The 22417-nt window shown below is 41.7% G+C and overlaps 1 protein-coding gene across 10 annotated transcripts in view; it reads right to left on the bottom strand.

The window, feature by feature from the left end:
• The window catches only part of PITPNM2 (phosphatidylinositol transfer protein membrane associated 2), a 212014-nt gene that overhangs the window by 104610 nt on the left and 84987 nt on the right, over positions 1-22417 (bottom strand). For all 10 annotated transcript variants that reach the window (XM_054006344.1, XM_054006351.1, XM_054006348.1 and 7 more), the window contains one exon: positions 1670-1843. In XM_054006344.1, the coding sequence (XP_053862319.1) occupies positions 1670-1747 (78 nt within the window). In that variant the 5' untranslated portion in view covers positions 1748-1843. The remainder of the gene's footprint in view (positions 1-1669; positions 1844-22417) is intronic.

Genomic DNA, 22417 nt, shown 5'->3' with positions numbered 1-22417 from the left:
GTTGACTGTGCATTGTGTGAAAGAAGAGCTACCTTTTGTTTTAAGGCTGCTGCCTATTAATTTCAATGGGTGACTACTAGTTCGTGTGTTATGTGAAGGGATAAATAACACTTCCTTATTCACTGACTCCACACTATTCATGATTTTATAGCCCTCTATCATCGCCCAAATCATCTTTCTTCTAAGCTGAACAGTTTCAGTCTTTTTCATCTCTCCTCAGACAGAAGCTGTTCCATACACCAGATCATTTCTGTTGCCCTTTTCTGTACTTGTTCCAGTTGTTGTGTATCTTTTTTGAGATGGGGCAACCAGAATGGCATATGGTATTCTCCCCAACAAAGAGCATGCTGAATCTCTCCCACTAATGAGATCATTCTTCAACGGGTTCCTTAGCCTGCTGTTACATTTGCATAGCTAATATGTTTCCCCTCTTAGTATGATTTTTATTTAAACATCTAATCCAAATGTGATAGAAAAAGTCATGAGAAAATAATTATATGACATTTTTCAAAACAATTTTAGCTTCAGGAGAAGCTACAGAGAAATTAAGCCCCCTGAGAAAATGTTTACTCACTTATGCTAATATTAAGTTACAAATCCATTTATCAATTTATATACGTACTCAAATATTTTTGCCAGAAAAAAGAATTCCTTTGGTAATATTGAAGAATATATATTATGCTGTGCACTGCTTGGTAGTCAAGTCTAGCAATGAATTATTCTTTTTCTTTTTCTTTTTTTTTAGAGGGGGACACTGTAAAAATAAAAATCACAGTATAATAAAAATAATTTTTCATATCTGGAATAATTTGTCACCATTTAATGCTGTTCATTTTAGGTCCCAATCCAGCAAAGCAGTTAAGCACATGCTTAAATACAAGCCTCTGGAGCAGTCCCACTGAAATAAAAATGGAACTGCTCTGTGTGCTCAGAGTTAGGCATGTGTTTTGCTAGATTGAGGGCATTTTTGCATTTTCTTCAGCTTTATGGGCAATGAAACTAGATGGGCAATTTCATTTCCTTTTTAGTAAATTTCACTGCTGGGTTTCTCATGTACCATCCTAAGGCTATTGTTTTTGGATTTCCATTTTTAGGAGGGGGAGCATGGACGATTGAGATTACAAAAACAAACATTTTGTTTTCTATTTTTTTAAAAAGTGATGAAAACATTTACATTAGATTGAATACAAACTAAATTTTGTGCCTAAACTAAGATGACAGGATCTGTGCGCTTACATATCATTATTAAAGAAATAGTATGTAAGTCATGTGCTAAGCTATTTTTAGTTTACCTTTTGAAAGTTACAATGAACTAATATTTCCACATAAAAATTAAGGTCCAGCGCTTCCCTACATAGGAATAGCCTACCCAAGGTGTGATACTTCCCAAGCTTGTACTAGATCTGTTTACTTCCAACTCTCTTTCAAGAGAGGAAGTTTTGCCAGTTTAAGGACAGCAGGATCCAGCCTTTAACTTGAAAGAAGATGGTCAAATAAATTTTAAAAGCAAAACTGCATTAAAAAAAGTTAGCTGAAAAGTCTGCCGGAAACGCCAGATTACTATGTTCTTCATCAAGACATCACTTTTTGCACAGGAAGTGAAGACCAAAATACCATTTGTGTAAATCGGTGTGGGCCCATCACTATGTCTGTTTGAACCATTACTAACCTGTATCATGTACAGCTGGGCAATCCGATATTCTTCCACACTCATTGGAATTGGAATACGATATTCCTTTATAAGCATCTTGAAGTCCAAGCCTTTTTGTCAGTTCAGAAATGCAATCCAGATATTTCTAGTAGAGTCTCCTCAAATAATGGTAAATGAGTGCATTGAGGACCCCTGAAATAAAAACAGAGAGATGCGATTATTTTCTGCACTGATTAAAAGTAATAATTTATTCTCCAGAGACATTAATTTATCTTAAAACAAGAAAGAAAAATCCCTTGATTGTTACTCTGGAACTGGTATCAAGTTGAACAGACTCTTTTAGAAGAATTTTGATTTGCTACAGGGGACACCCTCAAAGCTATTGCCCTAGGGTCCTTTGCCACCATATCAAACAGATTTTTATATGTAACATCTCCACCGCTGAGATATGACACAGCTGAAAATGAAAAAGTGAAGCTTTTGTTGTAGGACAATAATGTATCTCTCCAATGTCAGTGACACATCAGAGATGTAGCCACTCAGAGACATCAGATCTTCTTATCCTCTTACATGATTGCTCTGCAGCTGACAAAAGAGACTAATTAGGAGACTTCCTCAGCCCTCCGTAACACCACATTGGAGAACTTAAATTGGACTCTAACAAAGAGGTCTGTAAAAACGTACTTTTCTTCCCATTATTATTAACAGCATCCATTCTCTTTTCCCTCCAATGAAGTCCAGGGATTAAATCCTCCCTCCATTGAAGTTAATGGCAGAACTTGTTTTACACACCCATAGCATAAGTTAACAGCATTAGATCAAACTTCAAGTCAGAAAAGAAGTCCTACAATACACAGCTTCTGTGCAATTTAAAAGAAAATAGGATTGATCGACACAGAGGGCTAAGAGAGCAACTTTCGGAGTACTTCCAGGACACGGCAGACGAGGGGTGGTGGCTGTAGCAGTACTAAACATAGAAACGGAGAGAAGAAAGGTGAGGAGAGGAGAGAGCATAGAACACTGAATCGTGACTGCAAAACTCCCTCTGGCAGTCAGACCTGTAAATCTTTCTAGTAGTCCCAGGGGCAGATTATCCAAGATAACACCAACCTTAGCAGCATTACGGGATAACATTGTCACTAGAATAAATGATTTTTAAAAACAGTTTCCCCAGCACATAAACCCCAAATGCCTTTCCTTCTACAGAAAGCATACAGGCCTCTTGTCACATCTGCTTAGTGAAACTGTTCCGATATAATTCTCGCAAAAAAACAGAGGAAAAATTCCTTTATTGTGTTTACAAGGAGGCAGAAAAAAAGCTGTACGGGGGACCTTAAAACTTTTGAGTGATTGACTTTCTAACCTGAATAATGTTCTTTTAACCTAGATTTTTGTATCTGGTTACATTATATTTTTTTTTTCATAAAAGAACATCTAATGGAAAAGCAGAGAAAAAATTGTTTAATGACTCATTCACAGGGTGGGCAATTTCAGGATCTTACACTTGCTTACAGAAGTAACAGGTTTCAGAGTGGTAGCCGTGTTAATCTGTATCAGCATAAACAACAAGGAGTCGTTGTGGCACTTTAGAGACTAACAAATTTATTTGGGCATAAGCTTTTGTGGGCTAAAACCCACTTCATCAGATGCATGGAGTGAAAAATACAGTAAGGTGTGTGTGGGTGTGTGTGTGTCTCTACCCCGATATACCACGAATTCGGATATAACGCGGTAAAGCAGATGTCCACCTTGACTGCTTTGGCCTCGTTAGCACTACAAAAGTAATTTTCCCTCTACTGATACTCACCCCTTCTTGTCAACTGTTGAGAATAAGCCACTTCCACCTTAATTGAATTGGCCTCGTTAGCACTGACCCCACACTTGGTAAGGCAACTCCCATGATGAAGTGGGTTTTAGCCCACGAAAGCTTACGCCCAAGTAAATTTGTTAGTCTCTAAGGTGCCACAAGGACTCCTCGTTGTTTTTACAGAAGTAAGATACTGTAGTTATACAAAAGAAACAACATGCTTCTATAAGGTGTACTTCCATTTCTCATTTCAAAATCAGGTGAATATTGGTTTGCATTATTTATTGTGTATATTTAGAAAGTTAGAATAAGCTGTTCTACCACTAGACAAGATTTTAACTCCCTCAAACAAAACAGAGGAAGTAAAAATTGTTAATGTTTCCATACTCAAAGAACGAAACACGTCCTTTTAATCTGAATGATTTTAGATTAATGAAAACAACAAGAACTCCATGTAAAGTCTCCATGAGAATGCACACTGTATGACTCCTGTAACAGCTGCTGTGACTGATGACAATCTGGCTGCTGTCCCTGAAGAGAAGCAATCTTTAGAAACGCGAAGGTGCAGTACACGGAAAATAAAGGCATCCCAATTTCAAGATTGATACCACAGAAAAACGATGTGCACCAGGGCAAAAAATTTGGTAAACTTACTGTAATAACTCCAAGAAAAGCCTGACTGAGTTCTCCAACCTTGTCAAAGGATTCCACCCACGCTAAACGTTAGCTTCCAAATTCACGTTTTTGTTAACAGAGGGCCAGAGCTGTTCAGTAGAGTGAAAGCACAGTCCACTAGCTCATTATACAGCAAGATGCCTGCCTAGCTTAATACAGATAATACATTAAATCCTAAAATTTGCTTTAGTGATAATGATCCCACAAAAGCCACATGATCTAGTGAATTAAGCAGAGGGCTGGAAGCCTGGGAGCACTGACTTCCTGTCCCACCGCTCTCACTGAGGGTCCCTAATAATACTTGGCACTTACACCGCACTTTATTGACATTAAATAAAGCTTGGCAATACTAAATGATATGCCCAAATCACAGAGTACATGAGCATCAGAACCAGCATTAGAACCCAGGCTCCTCCTCACTCCTGTCTTGTGCCTAAACCACATTGTGCCATGCCAAGAAGCACTCTCTTATAAGCAAGTTTAGGCCCAATCCTGCAAACACCTACACACATTCCTGAGTTTATGCAATGGGAATATTAACACTTAACACACTTGTGTAAGTGTTTGGAAGGTTGCTGGGGTATTTACATAGGGGCTCTAAGTCTTTTTTATTATTATTTTTATTATTAAGGTTTGTTTTATTACCTCCCCTATCTCACTGCTCACTGACTTGCCCAGAATAATTACCCGTCTGGCACTGAATTTTAAATGTATTTTTTTCATTTTTAATTCTGTTTCATGGCATTTTATTGCTTTTAAATTATTATTATTATTCCTGTCAGCACAACCCCAGGGAAAATTTCCCTGACATGACAGACCCTGCGGGGAATACTTCTGTCAAGACAACCCCCGACACACACGCGTGTGTGCACTCTACCAAAAGAATTTCTCTGGCAGGCTAATCCACAGGGAGAACATTCCAGAATGGGGTGTGGATAAGCTTAAGAGGCTTTTAATTAATGTTATGGAACAAAGCAATAATATTTAATAGAGATAGGCCCTGAACACCACCCTGCCCCCAAGATCAGAACATATCTGACCTTCCAAGGAGAAGCTGGCATTCGAACTTTTAAAGCAGGAGGTTTAACATAACGTTTGGCTGCTTGTGTGGGGTGGAACAGTTCAGTCTATGTAGTGATCTTTTAAAATTTAAGTTAAAATCTTTTTCAGATGCTTTGAAATGGTGTCAAAGGCACATTGGGTGCATCCATCACCTGCCTGTCTTCGCGTGCTTGTTAAAAACAGGGTATTTCAGTTGATTATAAGAGATGAATAAAACAAAAGAGCATCTTAGGTGCAATAAAATGGCAGGAAACGGGTATTGGGATGAAAAAAAAGTGTTTATAATTCAGTGCCAGACAGGTAATAAATAATAATTCAGACAGACTCAGGCAACCAAGACACAAGATGGTTTATTTTACTGCATCCATTTAAAAACAAAAAAAGGCCCAAGGGCCGCAAGCACATACAGTAGCAGCCACCAGCAGGCTCAACTTGCACATGGTCTTTGAGTGTCAGGCCCCCCTTGAATAGCCTGTCTTGGTTACAGAAATGGGCAGCGATCTAGCTCACATCTCAGTTTTTATGAGAGATGAGCAAGCCCTCGCTGCAAAGGTCCCTTCCAGGTGTGGCCTTTCCAAAAGTTCAGTGCGTTCAGAGCCACAGTTTTGGTTTGGCCCAATATGTGACTGACAAGTCTCCTGTTGCCTAGAACCACCAAGCACTCCACAAAAGAGCAGGACCAGAGGATCCGCCCATCTGGACTGTACTTTTCTGAATTCCTCCTGTGGCTCTGTTCCACTGCTTGGGTCCCATCCTGCACTTAAGGAAGCTTGCCATGGCAGATGCATACACATCCTCCACAAAACATAGTCTAAAGAAGCAACTACCCTTCTGAAGGAAACTGAGCTGAAATGCCAGATTTCATTTTCAACTTCAAGCTATGTGTGCCAGTCAGCCAATGTACCCAGGATTAGGATCAGCAGCTTGGTCCTGAGGGAGGGACACCAAGCACTCGGCACACATAAAGCAAATTTTTAAGTCAGTCTGAGTTAAAAAAATGTGGAAAAATGTGGAGTCTGGGCTGCCTTTAACCTGAAAAATAGCAACCTGTGTCAAACATTGCAGTTTGACTTAGTGGCAACCCAGGAAAACGCATTGTATTGGGAAGGATAAAATATGGATATGGTCCAGATTCAGATGTGAGATATATCCATGCAAATTGGGAGTTAATGCACTGAATCAGCAGTGTTATTCCCAATTCACACTGATGGACAGCAGCTGTCCTTGTAAAGACGTTTTGATGGTCATAGATAAGCAGATAGCATGACCTTGGTATTTGCAGTATTCCCGGTACCAAGTATAGTCAATACTGCAAATACTGCACGGAGGTAATGTTATCTAAAGCAAAAACAGAAAGCTTTTAAGGGTGACCACCAGTGAGAGAGCAGAACAGGGCTCTAGAGCAGGGCTGTCAACAGTCTGTGAACTGGGATAAATTAAAGTTTATTTATAGTCTGTGGACCAGGTCTACACATGTATAGACTAGCCCAATCCACTGCTGAAACCCCACTGCTTAAAGTGGGGGGTTGTGCAAAGAGGTGGAATATGGCCATTAGGTTGCAACTGAGGGCATCATTTCAAGAGTGGCTCTGGATTTTGGCTGTCCAACTTCAGGCATCTTGGGCCTGATTTTCCAAGGCGCTGATCACCTGCAGCTCCTGGAGGGCATTAAAATCTGAGACGCTCAAAGCTAGTTAGTAACATTAAAAAGCTGTGCAGTGGAGGGAAATAGTGATACAGGGCATTTTTAGGCCCACTGCTATTTGGCTATTCGTATATGCCGTTACTCCTTTGTACACAGAACTGCAGTAACTATTTGCATATATGCCAGGCGCATAATTTTATACTTCAATTATTTTAAAGTCAGGCTCTTAAAGCATCGTACTTGGGCTTCAGAGTTAATGCCCCACTGAGATGAGTCAAGTCAGTGCCACCTCTGAACTATAATTTCAGGCTTTCTGAAGACACCCCCCCTCACTTCATTGAGTTCTGATTGTAAAGGTTTCCTTCACAACAAAAGGCTTGGAAACTTCCATTTAAAAAGAAAAAAAGATTAGATTCAGCCGAATCCAAATCCATCAGCAGATGCATCTAATCACCTCAATCCAGCCCACGTATCGGTTGTTTGACACCAGAGGTTTGAGATGTGACTGCCACAGCCTCCTTGGCATTAAATGACGCTTCAGAGACTGCAAAAGGGCTTTACTGAAGGACTGATGACAACTGAAACCTTGTAATTAGGGAATAAGATTTAATGAGTGCTGAGACTATTAATGGCAGATACTTAAACATCAAAAGTCCTGAAGGCTAAACCCTGATCAAGCTGAAGGGATGACCCTAAAAGGTCTGGGTTGAGGATTATAACAAAAAACAACAATTTTTTTTTTTTTTACTGTCTTCTGGCTGCTCAGCTTGTCAGTTGGGTCCAATGTGGGAAAACCAATCACCGTCTGGTAAATTCAAGCTATAAATACCCATTATTGCTGTACCCCCAGCTGGGCTGCTACAAGCTCTCCCAGCTGTCACCTCAACAACTCATTTCTGATCAGCTAATATTTTCTGAGAGCTGCCTCTGCAGTACACAGAGCTGAGCTAGGGCTATGAGCTAAACAGCGGAAGCAATAGATGCCCCATGCTGAAACTAATATTAAACATATTCATTAGGGGAGAAATAAATCCTAAAAGCATAAAGCAACAGAAAATAGCTTTTTCTAGCTGCAGGTATGAGCTTTATCCCACACAATTAGAATTAAAAGGTGTAAATGTACACAGACAGGTACACCCAAGATGTTTATTTTATTATTAATACCTAGCTCTTACAGAGCACTTTTCATCTGTAGAACTCAAAGCACTTTACAAACATGGTCAATATCATTACCCCTATTTTACAGATGGGGAAACTGAGGCACACAGAGGGCAAGTGACTGATTCAAGTCAACTCACAGGAGAGCTGGGAACTGAACCCAAGTCTCCTGAGTACTAATACAGTGCCTTATCCACTAGGCTATACTACCCACCTACTAGGTTAAGAAATGGGTGTGACTGAATTTCCCTCCCTTCCTTGCGAAACAGCCCGCTCCCCCAAAGATCCCACTATTTAAGACTATCAGTGTTTATAACTCAAGTACGAATTAGTTTTCCTCAAAATATCTTCACACAATTATGAAATGAATGGTAGTTAATAAGGAAACAATGGTAATATGCAATACAAACAAATCAACTAAATAATACTGAAGGGGTTTGTAAAGGTGTTACCAAGAGACCATTTAAAAATTCCATGTCCCTTGTGCTCTGAGCCCCTCTTTAGCTTCGGTATGGTTTCTTTATCCCCTGAAATGACCTCTTTGTGAAGAGAGTGATATTTAGCATTTGGATCAGTCCTGTGTCCCCCCCTCCACAATCCCCACAAAAAAGTCTGTCCCAACTGCATTAGAATGTTCATTCTAACCACCACATTTCAAGGAGCTGTCCCTTAAATTGTTTTTCTTTTAAAATCCTATCAATCCAGTAAGAGGTCCCTGAGGGGAGAATGAGCAGGAAGGCAGATAGTACCACACCCCATCCCAACTCTATCAAGACTACAAACACTACAAGTGGTACACAGACATACCAACGCTGCTGAGAGAGATGGTGTAAGGGTCCTAAGACCAAAGTTAATTTTGCTAAGGGCTACTTCATTCGGGGAAAAATACTGTTTACAAGGGCTTGCTGAAGAACATGTGAACATTGTGCAATTTTTAAAAACGTGACACGTTATGCACGAGCAAGTAGATTAGTTCATGTAACTTTCACATTAGAAGTTGAAAAAACACATTTCTGCACAATAACTTTGTGACTACTAGGGTTGTTATAAACACCTACTCCTGAAAGTAGTTAGCGTTAAAAATATTTTTCTATATTTCTTCAGTTGGTCCACCTTGTGTATTTGACAGCACTTTTTGTATAGATAATCTCCGTTTTCATATATAGTTATATAGCAAAAAATAAACTAATTAACTGGAAATATCCATATAAACATCAGGGAGCAGAAAAATCCTTCAAATCAGCATGGTGTGAATTATACATGTTTAAAGGGATCTGTCTCAGCAAATGATATTTTTGGAAATTAGTTTACAAACAATTCAGGTTGATAATGTCCCTTAAAAAACCAAAAAAAAAAAACCAAAAAAAAAAAAACCAACTCAGTTTCAAAATTTGCCTTAGATCACATGTCCCTACCCAACATTTGCCCACGACACAGAATCACCACACAATTTGACACAATCCAATACCTCCCCGGAGTGGTGTGTTGAATGCAGGAATGGGTTAAGGTGCATTGGAAGAGCTGCGAGGGGGAAAGGCTGCAGAATGCCTGCATACACCATATCTGTCTCTAGCCTGCAGTACAATTAATCCCACACTTTCAGGAATATAAAAGAGAAAAACAAAAGGAGGTGTGGGCATGTGTGGTTGGTGATGCTATTAAGATGCAAAGCTCAGAACAAATTCACTCAGATACAGAACGTGTAGATAATGGTGCATTGGGATGAGGACACAGACCAGAAGACAACGCAAGGCTTGAAGAAAACATTAAGAGAAAAAGCTGAGTTTACAGTACTTAATCTTTTTTCCATTATTAGATGCAATTTGACGTCACTTGTAGAATTTAAGAGCCCATTGTAAAGCCAACGTTTATTACAACAGAAGGATGGAATCAGTCCAAATGCAATACAACTGCACTGTGGCTATTAAATCTTGTTATAGTTCACTGGGCAGCCAAATACTGGCTTGCAGCAAAAAAATGATTCATGAAACATTTTTTAATATGAAGCTACAATACAGTATCTTATAACCATTTCCATTTACTCTATTCCTGCGACATCTGGGTACAGGAATATTGCGTTTCTTTCTTTCTATTGTATTAATGATGCTACAGTGTGAGCTCCCCAAAGTGCTCAGTTCGGCTTTTGGCATTCTAACTCCAAGGGGATTTAATAGCAGGGAAGTCCATTAGCCGAATGGTAGTTGGAAAATTAATGTTTAAGGTTACGCTGTGCCTGGAGGTTACGAAAAAATGAAATAAAGAGAGACATTAAAAACCTGCGATGCATAGTGAAGTCATGGATCAGTTTAGGGGAAAAAAATAAAATAAGCTATAATTCCCCCTCTGCTGTTGTTTAGAAAAAATGGATATAAAAAGGAACACATCTGAGATTAAATGATAAATGCTTCCAAATGGTCTTTATTGTATGCACATTTCAAGCAACAGTCACAAAAATGTCACGAGCGCCCTGATGGAAGGCTTGCAGCAGAGCGACTCTAGTCAGGTTCTTGCAGGCTCAGCTCTGCGGAAGAGAACTACGCAGACCCCACTCTCTCAGTATTGTTCCTCGCCTGCCTCCCTCCGCATCATGTTGCTAAAAATAACTGGATACAAAAATATATATGAGCAGCATTAAGAGAACGGTAACTGCAGGGGGTTGCTGTAAATAGGCATCGCAAACCTGAAGGGACACAGTAAAGGGGGGCATTTTTGCATCTGTTCCATGGTAAATCCAATGGCTGCGGACTGTTAAGAAACTGCCATCTGGAAGCCTGCGCAATTTGTGGGCAGCACCTAGGGAGGTGTGATGCCTGGCCAAGAATGCTTCGAGATGGCTTTTCTGACTTTGGGTACGCAGCACAACAGCTGCTAGTGTATTTCCCTATGCAGGCAGACATGTATTAGCTCTGCTTGAGCTAGCACCTCACAATAGCAGTGTGACCTCGAGCTAGCTGCCTTACTACAATCCCACCGACCCCCTGGGTACGTACTCAGGTAGCCAGCCCGAGCTGCTGTCCAGACCTCCACAGCCACACTGCTATTTTTAGGCACTCGCTTGAGCTGTCTGCCTACACCTCCCAGCTGCTGTGAAGACATCCCCTAAGATGGCCATGGAAGAATCTATTGCTCCCACACGCTTCAAGTCAAAGAGCTTTTGTGGGGGCCTCTTGGAGGAGTTTAGGAGGAGACTGTGTGTGATTGTGTTTAGCCAGTGTCCTTTGGGCCAATGAAGGCTTTGTCTTCACTACCAGACAAAGATGTGATTTACTGTGAGATAACTCACATGCGGTAGCCATCCCGTGTAAAACCCTAGTGGAGACAAGGCACCTGTAGTTTTTACCATGACATAGCTAGGTGAGGTCAACGCCATACCCATCCCCCCGGCTGTGGTTGACATCACCTAGCTGCTGCCCAGTCAGAATTATTGGTACCTTGTCTCCATTAAAACACTAACACATGTTAGTGATCCCACCATCATAAAAAAGAAGAGCCACTTTTTTTTTGCCGTGAAACACAGCCAAACACTGTGGGGGAAACCTCATCTCACTCTACTCGTTAGTTCATATGAAAACTTGAATCCGCCTTATCTTCACTAGCATTCCACTGTGCGTTAGCTGTTAAGAACAGGTCTTTTTGAGTAGTGAAAATAAGACCTACGTTAACAGCACCAAGTGAGAAAACTAAGAGTAGTAAAAGGAAGAGCTAAAGGAGCAATAGCCCGCCGCATACACCTGCCCTCTTTGCTAGATGGTGTCCATTCGCCAATCGGAGTCTTTAGCCATGGGGCTGAGGAGGATGACACCAACCCTGCAGAGCTCCCAGGCTCAAAATCACATTTAACACTGGGGTTTCTGAAAACAAAGTTGCAACAAAAAACCCAACCTGCAATTGTGAAAGCACTGCCGAGTGAACAGGAGTGTTTCACCCTTTTCTCTGCTGCATAAAAGCCACGATTAAGGTAGCAAATCTGAACACTGCAGTTGTTAAAACGAACATTCAGAACTGGTTTAAAGATGGTCTTATAAAAGGAAAAAATATATTACACTCTCAACCATGGAGTCATCACCATGGCTTCACAATACTCCACACTGGAAACTGTCAGTGCGAGGTCTACCTTGCCTAAAGACTGATTAGGGACTGAGAAAGCATGCACTATCTATCCCACAGGAAAACTGCCCAGGTATCTAGAACTGCCCAGGAAGCAAAGGATGGGAGGAGAAAGACTAATTAGTGGGGGCTGATGACCAATACTGGAACTGAGATTCAAAGTTTGTGATCCTCATGTCCTGCTGTGGTGAATGTTTAATATCTGTGTCTGTTGGTTCTTTCATCCGTAACACCAACAGATTTCACACCCTGCATAATGCCTTCAGAGTTTCAATCTCGAAAATAATTACTCTGAATATCTGATAAGTGCCTTTTACGGTGATTTTCAGAAAAGAAGAGACTTACGTTTCCTCCCTTCAACACTGCACCAGGGTAATGAAGGTACATGGATAATCAAGAATTTTTACATATTAAATCAATCAGTCAGTACATTTAGGGGGCTGATTTTTCCCCCCACATGAAGTGATGCAGCGTTTTTACCCGTCAGATCTTATTGCTGCTACAAATCATTCCTAATACTGACCGCAACATGGAACCCAGCCTCTAATAATGCCTAAATAATTGATGGGTTTCCAGGATATTTTCAGCTAAGCAGATTGCGAGCTGATGCAAAGGAGTCCAAATTGAGCTGCACTGGTAGATTGGTGGGATTTCTTCTTCTGGCTGTGTAACAAAACATACTGCTCCTCTCTAACAAGACATAGTAAACACAATCTTGGTGCTTGGAATTTGACAAAAAGGGTAATAGTCCTAAGAAGACCAGTATAAAGCCAGATATTAAAAAGTGTTTCCCATTCCATCAGCCATGGAAAATTCCCCAGTAAGTGTGAAAATTCAGTTAGGGTCAAATTCCATTCTCTGATCCATAGACATAAATCTGGTTCAACTCCACTCAAACAAAGACTCACTCCAGATTTGTGCCTCTAAAACAAGAGCAGAATTTGACCCCTTGATTGTAAAATTCCAGAGGTACCTACTCTCTATGCTTCCTTCCTTGATCCTTCGAGGACAATTATGATAGTTCAAGAATAAATACAATTAGAAGAGCAGCAAAGGCAATGGCTGAAGGTAATGAAGGTAAACATTTAGTTCAGAGTAAACCATTGTTTCCTAGAGGGCCTGATCTTTAAGGAGGTCACAGATCAATACGGGCTTAAACCAGCAACTGCAGTTGCACCACCTAGAGTTCTGAAAACTGCCAGGAAACATTTGCTCCATTGTATGCACCAGGCTGTCTCCTGGGACCTATCCAATACCCACTGAAGCCAATAGGAGTTTCTCCCTTGACATCTGTGGGAGTTGCATTGGGCCCACTGTCTGGGCACTGTAATTGAAATAGCACTCTTATCCCAGCTGGCTGTAATAAAGTTCATATTATTTTATGTTTTTTGAAGGATGATGGATCGTGGCAGCACTGACAACTAGCATTCCCGCATTTCCCCTGCTTGCTGCCTGCAGTAACTTTACCTGCAGATTTTTCATAGTACTTTAAACTGTCATCTAACTTAATCCAGTCTCTAGATAAATGTCTGTATAGGAAATAGCTACACAAAATTGATATCCAAGCCCCTGTGAAAAGGACAGACGCCCAATGCTATTTCTTTCTCATTAAGGACTAAGCACAGGGACTTAGCAAGAAAGGTCTGGCGACAAGTTATTTTCCATTGTACAGCCTGGAGCAATATGTCTACCTGGCAAAACTCCCACAGAGCTTGTGTCACGACTGAGCACCATCCAGGGTGCTAGTTCTCCCCATAACAGCATAACCACTCCTCTGCAGCGTTCTGAGCAGAAGTATTTTCCTATCAAACATTCCAGACTATCAATAAACGAGACACAGCGCAGCTTGCAAAGCCAGTCAAGCATTGGATGAGCCCAGGAAATGCCAGAAAATCTGTCATTTCAGTGCATGAGTCACAGGAGAAGCAGATTTGCCTACTGCAGGAGGAGGAAAGGGGCCATGAAGCAGTGCAAAGGGTTGGGGAGGGGGGTTATTTTCACTATTCCCGTTTGCAGGATTCAAATTAAATGGAAAAAATAAAGAACCCCTAGAGCCTCTGTGGCAGCACAATGGATCCCACGCAGCACCTGTCAAGCCTGGGGTTAAATCCCCGTTTCAGGCAGTCGCAGGCCCCATAGCTGCTGCCAACAGTTGGGTTCATCACCATTCTCCCCATGCATGCCCCCAGGAAACTCCTGCTGGTTATCAAGGTGACTTGACAGCAGCCCCCCTTTTCCCTTGGCGGGTGGGGATATAACTCAGGAAGAAGAAACTCTGATGGGAGCCTGGAGAAGTCCATATGGGGATGAGCCTTCAACTCATGCCCACAAGCAACTAATCACAGCAGGGAGCTTGACCCATTGGCTCTCTGCTGTAGGAAGCCTGACCCTGTGTTTGAACCTCAGTTATTGCAAGCTCTGGATTTATGTTTCATATCTAGCTGAAGGAAGCCTTTGTTTTGCACTGAGCGGTGCAAATTCATTCCTCTCTGTGTGCTAGTCACACTTCTACTTGTGTACCCTCCAAGAATGTAACCCAGCCTCAAATACTGATCAGGGAGAATGGAACAGCTTCCTGGGATCCTCTCTAACACTTGCTGGAGGCTTCAGCCCAACCTGTATCAATGAAGATTAATATGAAGGCTAGTTCTCCACATTTACTATATCCGGTGCCATAATTCTGAGGATCAAAGTACTTTACAGACATTAAATATTCCTCATGATAGCTTTAAGTAAGGAAATATTATCCTAATTTTAAACATTGGTAAACTGGGGCAGAGAGCAGGTAAGGGATTCACCCAAGGTCACCCCCACCCAGCAGGACAAGGGCAGAGCTAGGAATAGAACCCAAGGCTCCTGTTTCTCAGTACCCTGCTCCTCTACCCCCTAAGCCACATTCACTCGCCAAAGGATATGAGAGCTGTGGGATGCCAATTCTCTCTTTGGGGAAATTCTTTTCACAAAATCTTGAGGTTGTGGTTAAATTTGGGGCTATGTGAGAGCTCACCATCCCCAAAACCGTCGTGAAATTACCAGTATTTTCACAAAACCTTTGTTCATTTTGCAACCTTTTGGTTGAACACCTGTTTTCTGCAGCTATTTTTGACATTCAAAACAGCTAAGTTTGCATGATGGGGGAAATGGAAGTAGAGAAAAGGCATTTTAAATATACAATGCTCAAAGTGAACTGAGCATGCATTTTACACCTGCCGATATAAACTGGAGATACAAAGACAGTGGATGTAGCTTACATAGCCATATTGTACTGGAGGGGAAGAAAAGCCAAATATATATTTTTTGCATGCAAGCAAACTCAGGAAGCAAAGCAATTATGTATTCATGCTGGACATCTGAAAAGCACTTAAGTGGTTAATGAAATACACAGTTTCCTTTTGCTTAATTGTTAGATTGGTTTTTAAATGTCACCTCTTCCCCAGTTTCTTATCACAATGCCCCAATCAACTTCCCACTGAACCCACATTCTTCTCCATTAGCCCAGTCATGTCTGATGATTCTCAATAGCAAAGCTGAGCTTTTGCAAACCTCAACTAAAGGACGCCTGCAGCAAAGTCGATCATAATAAAACCCAGATGCAGAGACAGGCCACGGTTAGAGAAGGCTGATTATACTGCAGAAAATGACCCTGCCAGTCCCAAGAGGGAAGCCAGCCATACCTTTGTATATTTAAACTTGTAGGAGCCATTTTGAATCAGAAGTACAGCATGTTTCAGCGCAGTACTAATAAACCTTTTGCAAGATTAAACTCAATCCCACATTTGTTTGGTTTCCTTGCTACAATGTAAAGAACATTCAAACTGTATATTGCAGCAACAGCTGTAACAGGACGAGCTGGAGAAGGGAAAGAAAACAGCACTACAGGAATTGTAGCCCCTCCATGTGGTCGGTACTAAAAACCCTGAGCAACATCACAAATTACTCTGAACTGTTTTCCTGCCCCTGTCATCCTAAGTGACTACTCTGCAAGGTGTTCCACTACCTGAACTGTAAAGAGGGGAATCTATTGGCTTTTTTGTGTTATTTTAAAATGGTTGGTTCAGAAAACAAAAACAAAGCAACAACGACAAAAAAAGAAAAACCACAACAGCACTGAACTAGGGTTACCATATTTCAGCGAGCAAAAAAGAGGACAGGAGGAGCCCCGCCCTAGCCCCGCCCCTGCCCCTCCCACTTCCCGCCCCCCCTGACCTCCCAACCCTCCCCCCGTTCCTTGTCCCCTGACTACCCCCTCCTGGGACCCCTGCCCCTAACTGCCCCCCAGGACTATCTAAGCCTCCCTGCCTCTTGTCCCCTGACTGCCCCAACCTTTCATAGATTCATAGATTCATAGATTCTAGGACTGGAAGGGACCTCGAGAGGTCATCGAGTCCAGTCCCCTGCCCGCATGGCAGGACCAAATACTGCCTAGACCATCCCTAGTAGACATTTATCTAACCTACCCTTAAATATCTCCAGAGACGGAGATTCCACAACCTCCCTAGGCAATTTGTTCCAGTGTTTAACCACCCTGACAGTTAGGAACTTTTTCCTAATGTCCAATCTAGACCTCCCTTGCTGCAGTTTAAACCCATTGTTTCTGGTTCTATCCTTAGAGGCTAAGGTGAACAAGTTCTCTCCCTCCTCCTTATGACACCCTTTTATATACCTGAAAACTGCTATCATGTCCCCTCTCAGTCTTCTCTTTTCCAAACTAAACAAACCCAATTCTTTCAGCCTTCCTTCATAGGTCATGTTCTCAAGACCTTTAATCATTCTTGTTGCTCTTCTTTGGACCCTTTCCAGTTTCTCCACATCTTTTTTAAAATGCGGCGCCCAGAACTGGACACAATACTCCAGCTGAGGCCTAACCAGAGCAGAGTAGAGCGGAAGAATGACTTCTCGTGTCTTGCTCACAACACACCTGTTAATGCATCCCAGAATCATGTTTGCTTTGTTTGCAACAGCATCACACTGTTGACTCATATTTAGCTTGTGGTCCACTATAACCCCTAGATCCCTTTCTGCCGTACTCCTTCCTAGACAGTCTTTTCCCATTCTGTATGTGTGAAATTGATTTTTCCTTCCTAAGTGGAGCACTTTGCATTTGTCTTTGTTAAACTTCATCCTGTTTAACTCAGACCATTTCTCCAATTTGTCCAGATCATTTTGAATTATGACCCTGTCCTCCAAAGTAGTTGCAATCCCTCCCAGTTTGGTATCATCCGCAAACTTAATAAGCGTACTTTCTATGCCAATATCTAAGTCGTTCTCCTGCCCCCCCTTACCCTGCTGCTCAGAACAGGGTGTTGGGCTCTGTGCGAGCCGGACACGTGGCTGAGCTCCCCAGCACAACAAAACCCGGTCCCTGGCCCTGCACAACAAAACCCGGTCCCTGGTCCGGACCGGGTTGCAGGGGAGAGCTGCCCTTGTATCAGCACAAAGTGCTCTCGCTCCCGTTTTGCTACCCTGCATGGCAGAAACCGCTCCCAGTTGCAAAAGGGGAGGGCTGCACTTTGTGCTGAGACACTTGCTCAGAATGCAGGGCGGAGCTCCTCTCCAGCTGCTCCGGAGTCCAGCCCGGGACTTTCCTGCAGCCCTCCCAGCCGCTCGCTCTGCTGTGCCGGGGGAGGGGGAAATCCCGGACATTGTGAGTGCTTTACAAATTCCCCCCGGACGCTATTTTTAGCACAAAAAGGAGGACATGTCCGGGTAAATCCGGACGAATGGTAACCCTAACTGAACACTGCCTGAAAATAGAAGATATAAGACAGGGACCAACGGTTAACTTGGGAGGAAAACGGGTAATATCTGAAGCATGCTTAGCGCTCCCATCACTCTAGTATCTAAGCACACCAATTTTGCAAAGCAGGGAAGAATAAAAGAGTGATGGTGATCAACAAGTGCTGTAAGAGTAATAAATAATACTTAGCTGCCCAGACCTAGTGAATTCCTTGCAAGAATCTCAAAGCACTTTACAAACATTAATGATTTAAGCCTTGCAGTGCCCTTTTGAGTAAGGGTAGTATCATTCTCTCTAGTTTGCAGCTGGGGAAATGAGGCAGAGAGAGAGAGAGAGAGAGACGAAGTGCCTTGCCCAGGGTCACACAATGAATGGGTTATAGATCTGGGAATAGAACCCAGGTCTTCCTGGCTCCCACTTCTAGGCTTCAGCCACAAAACCACCTTTCCCCTCTCTAAACGAACTAGGCTAGGTTCCATTGATCAGCATCATTCTGTATGGCCAAAGTAGATCCCTACACGGGGTTTACCAATAAAATCAGAAACAATGTGTACTAAAGATGTGTTTAAAGTTACTCCTTAACACATGCTGCCTTAAAACTTGGAACTATTAACTTCCAGAGGAATGGATCATTCCTGGAAAGTGCCCCAGTTAAATGGATTCTCCTTTCAGAACTAAGAGTTTCTCCTTATGTCCCTGTATAATCTTCCACACGCATTGGCTAGCCCAGCTACGAAAAAAGACTCCTCAATGCCACAAGGACTTTTCTTCTTTAAAACTGCCATCATCAAAAGGCACCACCCTTGAGCTTGGGTCCCCTTTTAATATGGGACAGGGCCCTTCTAACTGACAAGGATATTGAGGCCACTATTTATAGTGTAGGCAAGATAACTTTTGAAAATTTCCCTTACTCCTTGGAAATGTGACTTCAATATCATGAATGGAAACAGGAAATTTGGCAGACCACCACAATATAACATGGCATTCATGGATGGAAGCTCTACTCCTCTCCCCATGATACTAGTACTGAAAATCTGTGGAGTAGCCCCTTCCTCCAATGTGTCATGGACATTTTTTCCTAAATACCAATGGCTTTGGGAGATGATCTAACCCTGATTTAAATGGGCTCCTTGAGAGAAAGACTGGTGAAAATAATCCCTGCCACTGATAACACATTATCAGAAGTGGTTAACTTGAACCCAGAGCAGTCACTTTAGCATTAATATTTTGGAACTACAGGAATGAATTCGTTTTCAAATGGTCAAATACACAAGCTCAGATTCAGGACATATGTGACAGCTTCATTTTTAGTACTTTATTTTGAGTTGTTTTGCAAAGACTGAGGTCCCCAGAAACATTTTTCCCTCCTGTTGGCTACTCTAAAAATCTGAGATCTGATTTTGTTAAGATTGTGCCAGGTTTCATCCTAGACAAAAACTCTTTTAGAGGAGCAAGGCTGACCATTAACTATAATGGTTTCAATGCTATAATATATTACAGACCTTCCCAAGTGTAGATTTCTTATAACTATTGACAAATGCTCATGTAATTCCATGTATTTTTGTTTCTCAAAACAAGCTGGACTTCCATACTCATTTTTTCACTGTTAAAACAAAACAAAATAAAAATCAAGCCCGCAACCCAACACTCAAGGGCAGCTCTATAACAACAAACCATTGTGTGCAGGGGCAACAGAAAGCAATTAGTAAAGATAGGAAACAGATTTCAGTTTCAGCCTTCCATGGTTAGTATAAACAATGAGCAAACCATTCCCTTCCTCCTCCTCCTCCGCCTCCCCATTCCTCCTGAAAGTGTCCTTTTAAGAAAATCCTGTACAAACCAAATTCATTGATCTCAGTCAGAAAAGGTCATGGCACAAATTTATTTTTTTATCTGAACTGTTACAGGAAATAATGAATTATTGTGTCAGTTTGACAATAGCTGATGTTGTTACGTTGCACCCCATACGGCTTTATGGAAATATGCTTATGAATGTATATATGACATAACTGGAATATGTTTTATTCTACATATGCCGTGTAACATATCTATGTAAAGGTTATGATCTACTGAATCTATTCCTCCTATTTGTATGCATGCATCATTTTTGTGTTCCAAGTTATGAATATTGGCTGTGTACTTGCTTGATTTCTAAATAGCCTTAGTAAAGCATTTGGTCAGCTTCTTGAGAAAGGAATGTGCAAGATAAGTGCCCAATCAAGAAGCACTTAACAGACAATGAATCTTGGAAGGCTTCAATCCACATAAGAAGTCTACTTGAGGAAGTTCAAGGCAGCATGTGAACCCTGGCTGCTACCTGTAAGCTCTGAGTCATGCATGGACATGTGACTTGCCCATGTGACTCCAAAACTCCATCTTGGAGCTGAACTTTACATAGGAGAGAGGAGGGGGTCTCCACCCACAAGAGAAAGTCTATTTAAACCCCTGGGATACCTGAGAGAAACTGGAACAAAGGACAGTAACTACAGGGGGTGTGAGTGATTGCTAGACCCAGACTGGAAGGAGACTAGTCTGTAAAAGGAAGCTTACTGGAACACCTCTGAGGGTGAAGTTCTATCTGTATTCAGTTTTCTTACTGTATTAGATATAGACTTGTGTGTTCTATTTTATTTTGCTTGGTAATTCACTTTGTTCTGCCTGTTACTACTTGGAACCACTTAAATCCTACTTTCTATATTTAATAAAATCACTTTTTACTTATTAATTAACCCAGAGTATGTATTAATACCTGGGGGGGCACACAAACAGCTGTGCATCTCTCTCTATCAGTGTTATAGAGGGCGGACAAATTATGAGTTTACCCTGTATAAACTTTATACAGGGTAAAACGGATTTATTTGGGGCTTGGACCCCATTGGGAGTTGAGCATCTGAGTTTTAAAGACAGGAACACTTCTTAACCTGCTTACAATTAAGCCTACAGCTGTTAGGGGAGGTGGTTCAGACCTGGGTCTGGGTTTGCAGCAAGCTAGCGGGTCTGGCTCAAACCAGGCAGGGCTCTGGAGTCCCAAGTTGCCAGGGCAGGAAAGCAGGGGCAGAAATAGTCTTGGCACATCAGTTGGCAGCCCCAAGGGGGTTTCTGTGATCTAACCCATCACAGATGTAATCTAGACAGGCATAATGCTTCTGACAGAAGCACAGGTAGAACTAGAGAACCCAATCCTACCATACTTGGTATCTGGGTAAGTTTTGTAGGATTTGGCCTCTCGTAGGACAGTGTTGTTTGTAAGTATTCTCGCCGTACACAATAAGAACCACCACTACAGTACACCTTTCTGCACCACCAGAGCTGAGCTCTCTTTCTGTGAAATACATCTTCTCTGTCTCTGTCTCTTGCAGTCTCCTGTCCATCCTTATCTGATTTACCTAGTACTTGTGTCTTGAGAATTTATTTATTCTTGATATTTTGGCTTCAGCTGTCAGTATATCAAATAGGAGGTAAATTGCATGATCTTTGTGAGAAATTATACACACCCTTCATGCACTGGGGCATTACAGATGTATACACAGCAGACATATGTTTGATGTAAACAGTGACCTAACCTGGGTTCCGGACTTTTAAAACAATCTTAACATTAAGATTATTGTGTTGGCTTGTTTGAGGGTGTGTGAGTACTGCTGGCCTCTAATGAATTGAATCAGAACTGATCAACTATCTGTCATAGGCCCTGAAATGTTAACAAATAACGGAAATTCCCCATTAATTCTACTAGTACTCTGCTTTTGGAGGAGGCGGATCTAGATGCTACACATTTTATTGCCCTGAAGTTTTGAGTGCATCCATGAAGTCTTAAAGGCACCTTCCAGCTGAGGGTCTCAGAGTGCTCCACAAACATTTAATTGAGCCTGACTATACCCTGAGAGGCAAGTACCCCTGAGTGAGTAAACACTGAACCCATTTTATAGATGGGTAAGCTGAGGGACAGAGTCTCTTAAGGTTTGATGGAAATTGTATGCTCAGCACTTCTGAAATTCAAGCTCTAAAATACTTTGGTTCATGGTCACACAACAAATCAGTGACAAACCTGGGAATAGAATCTCAGTGTTCACATTCCCAATCCTCCACTCTAACCACTAAACTTCCTCGTTTCATTTTGACCATTCCATTTGTTCCGAACACTTACAATAAATAGGTAACTAAACGTATGACCAAACGGTACCATGGACTGATTTTCTTACTGGTCTCAATCTTGTCTGCTTAATTTGACTTGATCACCAAGAACTACAGAACCCACAGGCTGTGGCTAAAGAACCTAATAAAACCTCTCCAGAGGTAACTCCAGACTATCCTGAATCACGTCACTATAGACACAAATAAATGTTTGCTTTTCAAAATTCATTACCATTTGAAAATGGATTAGAAGCCTGAGATTTTAAAGCAGGTTCTAGATTTAAATGAATATTTAAAGCTCACCAAATTGAGAAGAGTGTCCACTATACTCATAATACACCCATTTGATAATTCAGTTTCTCATGTCTGTTTTTATTTAAAGTTCAAATCCTTCCCCCGCCCCCTCCCCAGTGGAAGATTTATGATACGTTTGCCAGGCATGGT

The sequence above is a fragment of the Malaclemys terrapin genome, chromosome 16 (genome assembly GCF_027887155.1).
Source record: "Malaclemys terrapin pileata isolate rMalTer1 chromosome 16, rMalTer1.hap1, whole genome shotgun sequence".
NCBI lineage: Eukaryota > Metazoa > Chordata > Testudines > Emydidae > Malaclemys > Malaclemys terrapin.
Note: the sequence above shows the minus strand (reverse complement) of the source record. Positions and strands in the feature narration are given on the sequence as shown.